Consider the following 15385-nt stretch of genomic DNA (forward strand, 5'->3'; position numbering starts at 1 on the left):
CTAAGGATCAAACTGATGAGAGTGTAAAGAAAAGCCAAGAATACAGTACATTAACTAGACTAACTAATGACCAAGATAATTACATGAAAATATCCTTTAGAAGTTGCCCCTCCTCGACTCACTGAAAGTATAATGTAAGAACAGGCATTCTCATGTCAAAAAGTTTTAACAAGAGAAGATTTCCTAAAGGTAAAAGAACAGATTAGACACTTATAGAAACTAATTTTTATGAGAAAATTCAGATGAGGAATATAAGGTCTGGAAAATTAAATAGTTTATTTAGGGCAAAAATTAGTGAATGAAATGATTAATGCCAGGACACATTGTGCAATCACCTATGGTCTTTTAGATTCAGTATATAGCATAAACTATATTATGTCTGTATAAAGCAGTCTACACGAGTTTAGTTAAATTTCAAATGTCTTTAAAGGTAATGCATTATTTCAATTCCTCTTGAAAAGAAAAAAGAACTCCCAGAGACATCCTAATTAAATGGGTTATATACACATAAAATACACATGGAGCTACTTCAAATATAGTATGTGCATGTCTTTATTCTTTCCATCTCTGCTCTTTTTAAAAAATTCCCCTTTAAAAATTTCCCACTCACCATCTGTTAGGTAAATTTCCTAAAACATAGAAAATCTGGAGGCAGAGATTGCTTTAGAGATTATTCCAAATGGTAGAAATACCTATATTTATGCATTTTTTTAAAAACACTAGTTTAGAGTTACTTAAAAAATTCCCCACTATTGTAATAAAACATTACCCTATGAGCTGAGTCCTAGTTTATTGAGAGAGGGAGAGAAAGGGAGAGAAAGGAAACTTGTAGGCACATCTATAAAATAACAGTATCCCCAAATTTTAAGATTATATTCAAGTTTCAGAGGATATAAGGAAATATTGGCAATTAAAAATACATTTTATTTATGCTACAAAGGTTGGGGGCTTATATTTGCATTTACTCAAATAAGGTTACATTTTTCTCAAGCTAGTTACTTATGGGAGAAAAAGCAAATGGAGCAGATGTCATTCAATTCCAAATTGATAGCCTAGGTCAAGTCAGCACTGGTGAAATTTGTTTACTCGGAATATGGATGTAGCAAAAGTTATTCATACTACTCAAGTGTTTGCTCACAAGTTAGCATCTGAAGAACCTTGAATAAAAATGCCCCTGTTACTCACGACTACAATGTAGCTCACTTATGGCCATAAAACAGTGGTCAGGAGAGATTTAGCCTTCAGTCACCATATTATGTAACTTCCCTACTTTAAGCCCTTCCCACTCTGTGATTAGTTTTTAAAAATATGTTACTCATCGTCAATATTAATTTATGTTTAATCTTTCTTGGCGTTAGGACAGTATTATTTTGTTCAGGCTCAGAAACAAATCTCCAGAAATTCCTCCCTGATGCTTCTTTGAGGCTGAAAATGCATTGCAGCGGGGATGCAGTGATTTAATTCTAGTTGGCAGAGCTCTGGCCACACACTAATTTCATTAGCCTCAAATTCCTAGATTTGAAAGACTCACTGAATATGGTTCCTGTTCGCAGACATGTCACTAACAAACATATTCAGTGTTGATATGGGTGGGGTACTTGCTTACTTTCTATCTAGCCTTGCACAAAAGCAGGTGAATGAGAATTTCAAGTCACAGGCACTATTTACATCCAAGTACTCCTCATCACTGCCCAGGTCCACATTTCCAGGGAAGAACTTCAGTCTGGGCTCTACTTGCAGCAGCGTTTGTTATATCAATGATGATCTCATACCTATCTCATATCATATCTCCTGCCCCCTGCACTTAGCACCTCCTATTTTCTCCTTAAGTATTTCCTCCTCTGGGCTTCAAGCATATCTCACTATAAATGTATATCTCAAGTAATCAGTTTGGTGTAGTCACCACAGACATCCACAAAGGCCAAAGGGGAAAAAAGAAACTCAAATCCCTGTAAAGCTCAGAATTAATTTGGAGCAGTTTGTTTTATGTAGGACAATTTTAATTGAGCTGAACCCCAGAGTCCCAGAGGAGATTCACTTGCTCTTCCTTTCCTCTCCCCTACCTGATGGTGCTTATGAACAATGGATCTCAGTCATATTATTCTCTCTATTCACTTTGCAGGCTAAGAGAAGCTGGAAACTGGAAAACAGGGTGTTTTACTAGCATTCCAAATGCTTCTGTAATCACATACAAGAAAAGTCACTGGAAAATATCTATATGATATGTAGACACACACACACACACACACACACACATACACACACACACACAAGTGCTTAAATATGGACAGTGACTAACTAGGGTGGCACACTGGTGGTTATACCTACCTTTCAACACAAGCCACAAGTTTGTGAATCCCTCCCACTGCCAGCCTCATTTCGGTAAGTGCAGGTGAGAAAGTGGGATCTCTTTTTGCCTCAGCTGTGCAACCCAAAATGAATAGCTGCAATTTGCAAATTAGAAGAAAATAACAGTGTTTTCTCTGAATGTTTTTAGTCAAAACCCACACTGCTCACTCTGGCACTGGATTTCATCTCTCCCAGCTCAGAAGAATGGAGGAAGGTAATATAAGACCAGTCATTTGTTTCTTCAGAAGTTGCCTCAGGCTAGAGGAGGCATCAGCACCCTTGCAATCATGTTCATACAGTCCCTAGCCTCATCTGCAATGACTTTCTCAACTTCAGTATTTCACTCTTCACATGCGCGTACATGCACACACACACACACACACACACACACACACACACACACACAGAGCCCATCTAAGATATTGTCCATGCTCCGAGTGAAGAGAAAAACAAGTGCAAAATGATCTGCAAAATAATCTTAAAATGCATAAAAGCCTTCCACCCCAGGGCTCAGAAGGATATCTCTGAGCTCAGGTTCTCTTCCCTCCACAGTGCTGCCCCCTCAGGTTGGCCAGTTTCAAGCTCAGTGATGAAGGAATTGATTCTGGTATTTGGTGATAAAAAATTAAAAAAATAAATAAATACATAAACTGGCTCCTCCAGGGTACCAGCAACCCATAGTGAAAGCCACCCTCAAAACACATTGGACTTAAAAGCACTAGGCAGTCTCCATTCTGGCTCCCTAGGAGGTGCCCAGTATGCTCCAAGGCAAAAGGATCAGAGTGCATCAGCCTTGTTGATGGTCTGAAGTGCACAAGGTCTCCTTCTGAAACCCACACCTTTAGTGAAAGCACTTGAGATGGAGAGTGGGTCTTCAGATGTGGACAGCACAATGTGGGGAAGGGATTATCTGGGTTTGGCTAGGACATAATAGTTAGAGGTTAGTCAAGCCATCTCAAAACTAAGAACTTGGGAGTGAGGGAGAGGGCGAAAGAAAGCAGAGATTGAAGTCGAGTAAGAAAAGCAAAGCAAGAAGACAGAAATATAAGCACACACAGCGTGGTCACTGGACCCTTAAAACTCAATTTCTGAGCCCCCAAGCCAACCATTTCTACCCAGTGCAGCTCAGAAACCATGGGGCAGGCTGCGGGCTCCTCAAGCGAGAGCACTGCGGTTAAACCACCTCCTTAGACCCCATCCACCTCCCTCCCATTTTGGCCGTGGCTCTCTGGATTCTGGGACAGGAGACCCTGGCAGCCCTTCTCAGTGCATCCCACTGCCCCTGCCTGCCATCCTGCGTCTAGCTCATAGTCTGCTTTTAGGGGAGGGGGTCGTGTCTGCCTTAGGAAGGGAGGAAGCACAGGGCGGAAGGGAGGCGGCAGTGAAAGCGATTTTGTTTCGCAGTTAGCATGAGCTCATCCTCAGCTAAGGTCTGAAGTGGCAGCAGAAAGCTGATCAGCCAGCTGCTGCCAGCGGCCCCACTGCAAATGCAATTTAGGTGAGGCTCCAAACTGCCAGGAGGAAAACCCAAACCAGGGTAGTCACATTTGCAGATGGGTCCCCCAAGGCTCTTATGGGGACTGGCTACAGGTCAGGTCGGAAATCCAACCCCAAACAGATGTGCAATGAGGTTAAGCAGGAGCCCTCAGTTGAAGGACTGGGTCTTAAGGTCTTCTCTAAATTTTCCAAAGGAATCGATGTTTCTGCTGATGGCTAGGGGTGAGAAGCTGGGGAGTTGGGAAATACCCAGTTTCTAAGCATCTTCTTCGTTTTTTTTTTTTTTTTTTTTTTTTTTTCTCTCTTCATATTTCATGTGCCTAACCTGCTTTCCTAGGAACCCGGCGGCACTTTTACAATCCCATTTTTAGACCATATTTCACTCTCATGCAAACCCAATTTAAATCATCGCCTTGTTTTTTTTTTTTTTTTTTTTGTTTTGTTTTTTGTTTTTTTTCCCCCGCAGATTGCTTCTTGTAAATGGAGCCATAAATCCAGAGTCGGGTCGGATGGAGCGGAGTGTGGACAGAGACAAGGAAGAGGAATAAACTAATCAGGGAAGATACCACGTTGGGTGGAGTGGGTGGAATTCGACAGGATCTCCTGGACATAATGTGGGGAGGCTAACCTGACCCCGCACCCTGAGGAGTCCTAACCAGCTTTGAAAGGTTAGGGCGCTGGGAGCCGGCAGCTCCTCCCCTCAGGGAGCGCACCCCCCCTACCTGGAAAAGCCTCAGGATGTTGGCTACCATGATGGAGACCGAACTCCCCGAAGCCCCAATCACTCCAACTACTTTCTCTGGCTTGACGAAAACGGGGGGCTCGCCGTTGGTGCAGCGCACGTCGGAGGTGTCCTTTTGGATGAGCGCCTGGACGAAAGTGAGCGACTGCTCGAGCGCATAAGTGTCCCTGGAACAAGTGTCCAGGATCCGCGCTCCCAGCGTCACGTTGGGCAGCAGGTTGGGATCGCTGTTGATCTGGTCCAGGGCGTAAAGCATCGCTTCCAGCCTGTGGATCCCGTTTTCCCTCTTGATGTCGCCGCAAGGCACTCCGCTGGGACCCTTGGCGTGCACAGGGAACAGCCCCCCGAGGGTGACGTCCCCCTCGATCCGGATAGAGTGCGGGGCGTACATCTCCTGGCCGCGCGCCGCCGCCGCCAGCGCACACAGGAGCACCTCCAGCACGCAGCAGGGGAACTTCATCGAAGTGAGGACGCGGAGCAGCTTCCGCAGCTGGACCATGCTGCGCCGGGCTGGGCGGCGGTGGCTGCGGCTCCGTAGGGGGCCTTGGTGGTCTCTCTGGGGTTCGGAACCCTGGAGGTGAGCTCCTTTGGGGAAGCCCTGGGGACTTCTGCAGGCACAGAGGATGGGAGAGCCCGAGGAGGCGCAGCCTGAGAGGGTGAGGGGTCCCCCGGCGCCTGCCAGCCCGGCCACCGCGCGCTCTGGGTTCGCCGGCCGGCGCACCGAGCTCCCAGGCTTGCGGCTCCGGCTCTCCAACAGCCCGGCACTGGGGAGAGGGCAGGGATTGCTATCGCTTTAAATGGTCGTTGGGCTCCCTCTCCTCCTTCTCCTCCCACTCTCTCCCTCCCTCGCTGGCTCTCCTGCTCTCCCCACCCTTCCCAGCGCCGCCCTCCCCACTGGTTTGCATCATCACGCAGGGAGGGGCTGCGTGCTGAGGCAAAGGGAGGGGGAATGGGTGGGAGGCCGGGGGGAGAGAGAGGTTGCCTCGCCGTGGGAGTTTCGTGATCCCCTGGGAATCTAGGGATGTGAGGTCGCGGATGAGGGCTGAGCTCTTGCCCCTGGCTCTGGGAGGGAGCCTCTTGCCTGGCTACACACACAGCTACATTTTGGGACTGGTAGCATCAGCTTGGGATGGATGAAGCAGGCTTGTCTGACTGTTGTTCCCAAGCCCCAGGTCTGGGGCTTCGGCTTTCAGCTCTGGCAGAACTCAAGAGTCTAGAGACAGGTAAGTCGGTGAACCGCAGGTGCGGTCCGGAGACCCTAGCCTCTACTCTGACCCGCGGCGCTCGTCTTTACTGAGCAATCAGGACAAAGCTGGACTGATTCATGACTTAAGACCTGTACCAGACACATCTTCAGGACCAGGCACTTGCTAGGTGGGAAAGCTGAAGCCCAGAGGAAACGTTAGGGAAGGCTTTTGCACTCTTGATTATCAACTATGGCCTGAGGTAGCCAAACTGATACAAGGTCCTCAGCAGATCCGCAGCAGAAGGCAGACTTGCCTTTCTCCCCTGTGCTGCAAGGGAAAGAAGAACTAGGCAGGCGGCCGGAACTCTCCTCCTCCGGAGCGCTGGCAGGTGTGAGGCGCCCTCCTACCTATTTTCAAAACTGCTTTGTGGTTAGGAAACAGCAGGATAGAGGTGGGGGTAGGACAAAGAAACAGGAGATACAAAAGTCTCTCCCTTGATAAAGAATGCCTTTACCTCTTTTGGTCATTTGGAGAACTTGCACTGCAATTTGAAAGTCCTACATCAAAGGCAATCCTGCTGAAAGTTGGCCCATTAAAGCAACAAGTGTCCCTAGCTGCTTTACTGGGAAACATTAAGTTTCCCAGGACCTTAACTGTTACTGAGCCTTTCTGTTGGCATGTAGCAAATACAAACAGAATTGAGAGTGGAGGGAAAAAAAATACCAAACAAGTTTTTGCACGGATGATGATGGCAAACATTGTAAGTATTGGGTAATACTATTGTGGCGCCCCTGCCACTACCCGTGTGCCCTTGGCATTTCTGTTCCTTCCTCTGAGTTTTAGTTTTCCCATCTGGAAGATGATGAGATTGAATTGGATTCTCTCCAAGTTGTCTTTTCTCTCTGAAACACTCTGTTAAAATAGGCCACATCCCTTTGGCCATGGCGTTCTTTTTAGGCCAATATTTTCTGTTGCAGAAAGATCTCCAAATACCATTACCAAGTTACCAGGGGGCTATTGCTGCTGTTTAGTGCTTCGTTTTCCTTTCTCAGCATCTATTCTTTCTCCTTTTGGAGACAGTTCAGTTTCTGTGGGTATATCTCTGCCTAGGCCAGTGCTTTTGGTCTGAGAACTGACCCCTTGCTCTACCCTCTAGGTGTGTCTAATAAAGTCATCTGATACTTAAGTCGCCGAGAACAAGGGTAGACATAAAGCGCAACTAGAGCCCTACAGAGCTAATCCCTGCACTCTTGAAGCCGCCAGGATGGGGACACAGGCTGCCACTGTCACCTGGACCTATCATTCTGTGAATTAAATAAAACTAGGACTCATAGCTCAACAGACTTTACGTTTCTCTTTTGGAAAATTGCTACATTCTTCTGGTTTTATGAGAACAATATACTTTATCACATCTTCCACAAAACCATGTGATTCACATGCAAATCTATCTCCACACAGCATGAAATATTCACCCTAGTATATGGTGCCTTACTACCCAAAAGCACACCTTATATAACTTTGTATCATAGTAGCTCTGACTCTTTCCTGCCAGTCCTATGACTTCAAGAATATACCTATGTGCTTTCAGCAGCACAGGACATGGTGATACTTTGAATCCCATATAAGAGTTAGGGAGAGCTGATAATAGATAGAAAGGGGCAGGAGGGAAGGAGAGAGAGAAAGAGATATTGGGGAAGGAGAAAGTGAAGACAGGAAATGAGGTGAGGAGGTAGAGAGGTGGCAGGGATTAGAAGAAAGAAATGAGGGAGGAGAGGAGAGAGACAGACACATAGAGACAGAGACAGTTATTGACAGACAGCAGCCAGAGACTTCATTAAAACACACACACTCAGGACTGGAGAGACCACTGAACAGTTAAGGTGCTTGCCTGCAAAAGCCTAAGGACCTAGGTTCAGTTACCCAGTAACCATGTAAAGCCAGATGCACAATGTGGTGCATGTGTTTGGAGTTCATTTACAGTGACTAGAGGCCCTGGCACACCCATTTGCTCTCTTTTCCTCTATCTTCTATCTCTCTCTGCATGCAAACAAATAAAATATTAGACACACACACACACTCCTTGATTCTAGACATGCTTGAAGGACTGGTTCTGGACTTTTAAAATTGCACAGTAGAGCAGGGATGAGGATTCTAGCTGGTAAGCCCTAGTACCCAAGCTGAGGCTGCCTTTGATTTTTAATTTCAGGCTATTGTTTGGAAACTTGGTGGCCAACAGTCCTCAGGAGAAGTGAGTAAGAAATCATGCCAGGTTTCTCCATCTGTGGCCCTTCTGCCCTGCCTTTCTCCTTTCACATCCCATTTTGCTCCATGACTGTCTTTTCACTGGATGTTGAATGTTGTCCCATTCTTTACTCTGTGTATTTTCCCCAAACATCTGTCAGCCATCATTATCTCCCTTGTATTGCAGCCATTTGTGTGCATGGCTGTCTTCCTTTGCCAAGTTGTAAGATCCTTGAGGGTAAGAGCTGGGTGTTATTTATCTGTTAACCCAGGACAGTTCTTCCAGTGGTGTTCTGTGCCTAAGAAGCACTCATGAGTTGAATGAATCAGGCCTGGTTCTGTCACTCTGCTCTGCCTTTATTGGACAGTGAGCTGAAGGTAAAGTGGGTAGAACAGGAACATTCAGAGATAAATTGCTGTTCTCTTAGTCATTCTACACAGTTTCTAGAATTTAAAGGATAATCAGTTTGTCCTAAAATAATGTTATCTCCACAACCATAGTTTGCCAGCCCAAAACAGTCTAACGTTGTAATCAACATTCATGAAAGCTTTGACTGCTCTTTCTGGAATGAATGGCTCATTCCTGGACAAATCACTGAGGTTTTTGCCATAAGATGCCTGAAAGATGTCAGAATCACAGAGGATTTATAAGCCAGCCACTCACATCCTTGAACTTCAGAGAATATGTAATCTGTTACCAGAGAAACTGGAAACTGATGCTGAGCTTGCAAAATACCTACACATTCCAGATCAATGTTATCACATTCATTTTACATATTTAACCACACTGGAGAATCTAGCCTTCCTGGTTGACACAGTCTGATCTTTTTTTTTTTTTTTTTTTTTCTCTAATAATGTTAACTAAAAAGCTCTCTGTGAGACTTACATGAAACTGGGCCTGCTATTGTTCTATGGTCAGGTTTAATTAGAGAAGTACAATCTAGTTTGGCACACAGAGGCCATACTTTTTTGGTGTGTCTGTGTGTGTTCACGTATGCAAGTGGTGAGTGTGTAAGTCAGAGGACACTTTCAGGTGTTGGTCTTCACCTTCTACCTTCATTGGTGAAGGGTTCTCAATGTTCATTGCTACACTCACCACTAGGCTTCCAGGAAGTAATTACCATATTTTGCCTCTCTTCCCATTCTAGATTCTCCAGGATTATATTAGCAAGCAACACGGCATCTAGCTTTACATGACATAGGGGTCCAAACTCTGGTGTTTGTGCTTACATAGCAAACACTTTATCCAATGAGCCATCTCCTCAACTCTGAGATTGTGTTTTAAAATGTGTAGGAGGCTTGGTTCTGTTCATTTATTCATCCCCCTCAAGGGTTCACAGAAATATCTAACTAAAGATAAAGATGCAATCTTCACTGACATTCTTATCGTTTTTGTTTACTGAATCATATTGGTTTTGTTTACTTCATTTTCCTACTAACCATCACCTGCAGAAAAAAAAAAATATGTTTCTATTCCTTGTTTGTTCTGCATTTATTTCAAAGCAATTCATAATATACAAGACTGTCCTACATAACCACTGCTTCTTATGCTGATGCATTCTGATTATTAGTTCATTCTTCACGCAGATGTACAGCCTTAACTTTTCTTTCCTTTTCCTTTTTTATTTCTTAGTTTTATTTTTATAGACAAGGTCACATGGCATGGGAAGCCCAGGCTGACCTTACTATGTAGTCCAGAATGACCTTGAACTTCTAATTTCCCTTGCTTCCAAATACTGGGATTACAGGTATGAACCACCACATGCAAATTCACATGATGTTGGTAACTTAAAAAACCCAGGGCTTTATAGAAGCTAGGAGAACACTCAGCCAACATCCACAGTTGTTTGTAATGTTTTGTTTTGTTTTAGAGATATAAGCCAATGTCACATTGGCAAAAGTTTAATGGGGATTTGGGGGGCTTGGGCTTCTGGTATGATCGTATGTAGATGACATCCAGGATTATCATAGCCCCTTTATTAGCTGCCACACAGAGAAGTTACCTGAACTCTGAGATAAAATGAAACCAATGTTCTATCTTTTGCTCTACAAATACTTAAGTCAAAAAAACTCATTGCTTATATGTTAGTTTAGTTTTCTGTTACTTGTATTCAAGTGCATGCAGTTGTTAAAAGAATGTTATTATTACATGAATAAACTTGTATTCATATTGAATATTGTTTGTGAATAATAAACACTACCAAGACCTTCTGTTTTTCAAATAAAAAGCTCCCTGGTTAATTAAAATACGTGTCGTCTTGACCCTCAATATAACTACATTTGCTTTATGACATTATTTGTTCTTTTTGATCAGGGATAGAGAACCAGAGAAGTGAATTGCATTGCTTAATATATATATTTTTTCCTGTTCCTTTAGGTTGTTTTCTGTGTTACCTTTATGCCCTGAACTTTTCATGACTACAATTGGAAGATGCTCTGTGGATTTTTTGTCAAATACACTCAATTCATACACTTTGCTTTTGACCTCTCTTGGATCTGTGGATCATTCCAAATGCAATAACCGAGAAGTCGGAAGCAGAATCTAACTTGAAGACAAAGCCGACCTCATTGCCTAGTTTTTCTTCTCAGATCTCAATCATCTTACTAATTTCTCCTTTTGGTATACAGAGAAAACATATTTGCCCTGCCCTTTAGGTGGGAATATCAAACAGCTTTGGGAAAAATCATTGCCTTCCCCGCAATCATATTTTTTTTGCTTAAATAAAGGCTCATTCCAGACTTGGGATATGACTCAGCAGTTAGAGTGCTTTTATACAAAACCTGACAGCACAAGTTTGATTTCCCAGTGTCCATGTAAAGCCAGATGCACAAAACAGTGCATGTGTCTTGGAGTTTGTTTGTTAGGAGGCCCTCGCACACCCATGCACACTCTCTTTCTTTCTGTCTTTCTCGCTCTCTCTCTTTCTCTCTCTCTCTCTGAAATAAATTTAAAAAAATATGTTTCTTCCCCAGTTGTGAATCAGAATATAAAGTGGTATTAACACACTTAATAGGCAAATATTCTTCACTGCTCTCTTCAAGCACTTACACATCAACTTACACTAATATGTTCTTTAAATCAGTAGAAAATGGAATGTCCCTTCTCTTCATTGATAGCATCAGAAGCCACACCTTTGGGAAAAATTTCAGTCATTTGTAATGCCCCATCCACCAAATCACAGAGTTCTTCCTTTCCTGAGAGAGGCTGACTAGTTTGTGATAGAGTAAGGACTTGAAATGTGATGTAATGAAACATAAAGAAGGCAGAGCTGTTCCTCTCCACTACTTATATGTGAAGAAAGATATCTGAAACTTCTGAAAACTCTCATTTATACAACATGAAGAAAATATGCCAGAGAATTAAATCAACTCACATAGGGAAGCAGATCCAAGATGGAATGGAAAATAAATTCATAGGAAGCTCATCTGAGATAATAGATCCAGCCACCTGTGAATCTGCAGTGGACTTTGGATATTCTCTTTCTCTCTCTTATTTTTTAAAAGTATTTTATTGATTGATTGATTGATTGATTGATTGACTGATTTAACAGAGAGAGACAGGAAGAAAGAAAACGGGTGCACCAGGGCTTCTACCCACTGCAAAGGAACTCCAGATGCATGCACCACCTTGTGCATCTGGCTTTAAGTGGGTACTGGGGAATCAAACCTGGATCCTTTGGCTTTGCTGGCAAATGTCTTAAGTGCTAAGCAAACACTGCAGCCCTCTCTCTCTCTCTTTTTTTTTTTTTTTGTTTTTAAGGAAGTGTCTCCTGTAGTTTGGGCTAGCATACCCAGATGCTGAGGTTAAAGATATGTGCTACCACAGTTCGCTTTTCTCTTTATTAAAAAAATATTTATTTGAGAGAAAGAGGTTCTATTTTTTTTAAAGTTGCATTGAGTTGAGTCATCATTGAGGATGCTAATTTCAGTGGTTAGAGCTTAAAGATAAGTACACAATTATTAGATTTCCATGAGAATGAAGTAGACATTGTGTAGAATTTTGTAACATTTAGTGTAGCAATATTTGGCTAACTCTCTATATGATGACAGATCTTGAAAACATAATATCAAGTTCTAAATGAACTGTTGAGAGGGAGAATGTAATGGAATAATAGGAGATGCTAAGTACAATTGATATCTTGTTAAAATAGTCTTAAACCACAATTTACTGTTTATTTACTGATAAATGTAGCAAAAGAATAGGGTTGTATCTGTTCTGTGGAATGTGATATTTTACCTATTTAAAACTATTAATAATATTAAAACAATTTTCTTTATAGTATGAAATAAACAAAAGACAGTCATGCAGGTATATGTGCATGATTCCAGCTAATTGAGACACTGAGGCTGAAGGATTATGACTTCAGAGGCCTTTCTGAGCAACATAGAAATGTCATCTATCAAAAAGAGGAAGAAAGGGGAGAACAAGAGAGAGGACTAGGAGAAGAGTCAGGAGAGGGGTGGGAAGAGAGAGGGAGGAGAGGAAAAATGAATCAGATTATATGACCCTTACAATTTTGAAGATGGGTTTGCTTATGAGTAATAGGTCTCCATTACCCAATTGAAACTGTTGTCCGAACTCCGTGCATTGCTCCAATCAACTTACTGATTTTAGAGGTTTATTCCAGCTATTAAACATGTACAGTATATCAGATACTGAAATTGGCAGCTCATGTGGCACCTCATTCAATCTCTACATAAAATCTGCAGATGTGTCTCTATTGTCAATATCCTTATTTTGCACAAGTAATTTTAACATTTAATACTGACCTGGACCTTCTATGACCCAGGTACTGGGTATTGATGGTTTGTACACATGATTTATTTATTTTTAATAGTAAAGTCAAGATACATTTAGTCCTAATACATACAAGGAAAATTACTATCATCTCCATTTTTCAGACAAAATATGGTTTGTTTTTTTTTTTTTCAAGTTTATGCTGGTAGGAAGTGTGACATGGGGCTTTAACATAGGGAACTTCCCTGCTGTCTTGGACAGAACTCTCACCCATATCTCTCTGTGTTCATCCATTTAAATTACTATATTCTGTTGCTTTTCTATGTAACAACAGATATTGAATCTGGATGTAGTGGCTCATGCCTCCAATACCAGTACTTGGGAGGCAGAGGCAGGAGAATCCCTACAATTAAGTTGAGATTTTCTTCATTGTAAATTCCAGACCAGTCAGGGTTATACAGTGAAATCATGTCTCAAAGAGCAACTGAATCTGATGTATTTTTTAAATAGTCTTACAAACAGAATTTATTATGCTCATGATAATAAACATAGCGATAGAATAGAATTGTGTGTATTATATAGGATATGATAATTTGCCTAGTTAAAACTATGAATAGTCCTAAAGTAGTATGGATTACTTTATTATGAGTATCGGTTCAGAACCATGCATGGTGGTATATGCCAACTCAGCAGGTGTTTCCACAATTATTCAAAGTACATCCCATTACTCATAGGATCAGGCACTCAACTAGTCACAGCCATATGATCTCCCTAAGAGGTAGGTTGAGATTCTTCCCTGTCAGTTTTCTAAGTTTTCATCTGGTGGAGAATACTTCTTACTCATGTACTGAACAAACTGATTGCTCTTGTTAGGACTTTTTTAAGCCAGGTACTGTTTGAAATTACTGCCACTCCTGATCACTGTTAAAGTTGTGAAAGGTCCAAGTTCAACACTGGCTTTGATATGGTTCAAGTCCTTCCTGGCTATATATGTTAATATGGACTGGACTTTCATGATAGGCCTCTCTTCACAACTCCACAATGTGTCCTTCCGAATTACCTTTGTGTCTTTCAATATAACAACTGAGATGCTATAGATCTAGTTGGCTATGCCTAATTTTTACATTCTTTTTCATATTTATTTATTTTATATTTTAACATTTCCATAATGTACATAGTGTATTTTGATCTTCTTCTCCTCAATGATTCTCTCTTATCTTTCTTCTCCTCCTGCCATTAACACCCTTATTCTCCCACAGTAATCCCCATCTTATTAAATGCCTTTTTTACACTCATTGAGTTAAATTACTTGCATGACAGTGGATGGAAAGTTATTTACTGTGAAATGGGCTACAACAGCAATGAACATGGCTCCCCCTTTCCCAGAAACAATTAGCTGTCAGTAATGACATTGGGAGATCTGCAGTCTCTCCTGCATTATGCAGTGTTGGGAATCAAACTGGATTTTAGACAGGCTTCAAGGTAAATAGCTGTTTTCTGCCCTCCATCCAATTTTAGCATTCTTAAATGTGTCAGTAAAATGCTCTCACTTAACTATGTTACATTAGTACTTCAAAGAATCTAATACAGATTATAAGGCCATGTACCAAACTGAGGAGGAAAACATATAGTCAATAAAAATAGATTTTGAAATGATAGATTTTAGAATCAACACATAAATATAATAAAATACAAAGGTCAACAGAACACTGACATTGTCCCTACAATTTGTGACATTACATACAGATGTAATTAAGGTCATTAATCAGTTGACATAAAAGCAGAGTACCCAGAGGGCCTTGTGAAATCACAGGAGTCCTTATAATGCAGATTTTGATGTGGCTTTTTGAAAATGAGGGAAGATTTAGGATGCAAAAGGATTTCACACAGGAGGCAGGCTTTCCTTAGCTGTGAAAATTGGGGCTTAGGCAAAGATCTCAGAGTTGTCCCCTGACACCAGCTGTCCCATGGAAAGAGGCAGGGACATCTTCCCCACCTGTGGAGGGATCCAGCATCTACTGACAAACTAGATAAAGCTGGAAGGGCGTTCTTTCCCAGACACTGTGGATAAGCGCTCAGCCAAGCTGACGTCTTGATTTCAGTATTGTGAAAGCCAAAGAAGAGAAGCTAGGAGGACATTTCCACACTTCTAACTTATAGAACTGCAAGATAAATGGCAGTTGTTTCAAGGCACTAAGTCTGTAATTACTTCTGGCACAGTGATAGAAAACTAATACCAAAAATATAAAAAGGTTGAATAATTTGAAAATGAAAAAAAAAAAATGATCAGATAATTGAAAAGTACTTTTTAAAAAACCAAATGGAATGTCTAGAGATGAAAAATACAACATAGGAAATACAATATTTGAAATTCAATACCTGTATGAATCAGCAGGTACTTAGTACAAAAGTCATGATCAATGAACTTGAAGATACAATAACATTAATCGAAATAGACCATGTATTGTTCTCTAAAGCAAGTCCTTCTACATATTTAAATTACAGAACTCATTTAGAGAATATGGAATGAAAACAAAAAACAATAAGAAAATGATACCTGGAAACACTCCAAATATTTGAACATTAAAAAGCACAATCCTAAATAACCTATGCTACTCAAACTAATGAAAT

At 41.6% G+C, this 15385-nt stretch overlaps 1 protein-coding gene and 1 long non-coding RNA gene across 5 annotated transcripts in view; one reads left to right on the forward strand and one right to left on the reverse strand.

The window, feature by feature from the left end:
• Positions 1-5378, reverse strand: part of Grm7 (glutamate metabotropic receptor 7) — a 934876-nt gene extending 929498 nt beyond the window's left edge. For 3 of the 4 annotated variants that reach the window (XM_045134253.1, XM_004651485.2, XM_045134252.1), the window contains exon 1: positions 4569-5378. In XM_045134253.1, the coding sequence (XP_044990188.1) occupies positions 4569-5087 (519 nt within the window). In that variant the 5' untranslated portion in view covers positions 5088-5378. The remainder of the gene's footprint in view (positions 1-4568) is intronic. The other variant, XM_004651486.2, reaches the window with a different exon arrangement.
• Positions 5379-5560: 182 nt separating this feature from the next.
• On the forward strand, positions 5561-10215 carry LOC123454824. The gene is made up of 3 exons (XR_006633495.1): positions 5561-5811; positions 7982-8023; positions 9650-10215. It is a non-coding gene; the product is annotated as an uncharacterized LOC123454824 (long non-coding RNA).
• The last annotated feature ends 5170 nt before the right edge of the window (positions 10216-15385 follow it).

The sequence above is a fragment of the Jaculus jaculus genome, chromosome 14, assembly GCF_020740685.1.
Source record: "Jaculus jaculus isolate mJacJac1 chromosome 14, mJacJac1.mat.Y.cur, whole genome shotgun sequence".
In the NCBI taxonomy this organism is placed as follows: domain Eukaryota; kingdom Metazoa; phylum Chordata; class Mammalia; order Rodentia; family Dipodidae; genus Jaculus; species Jaculus jaculus.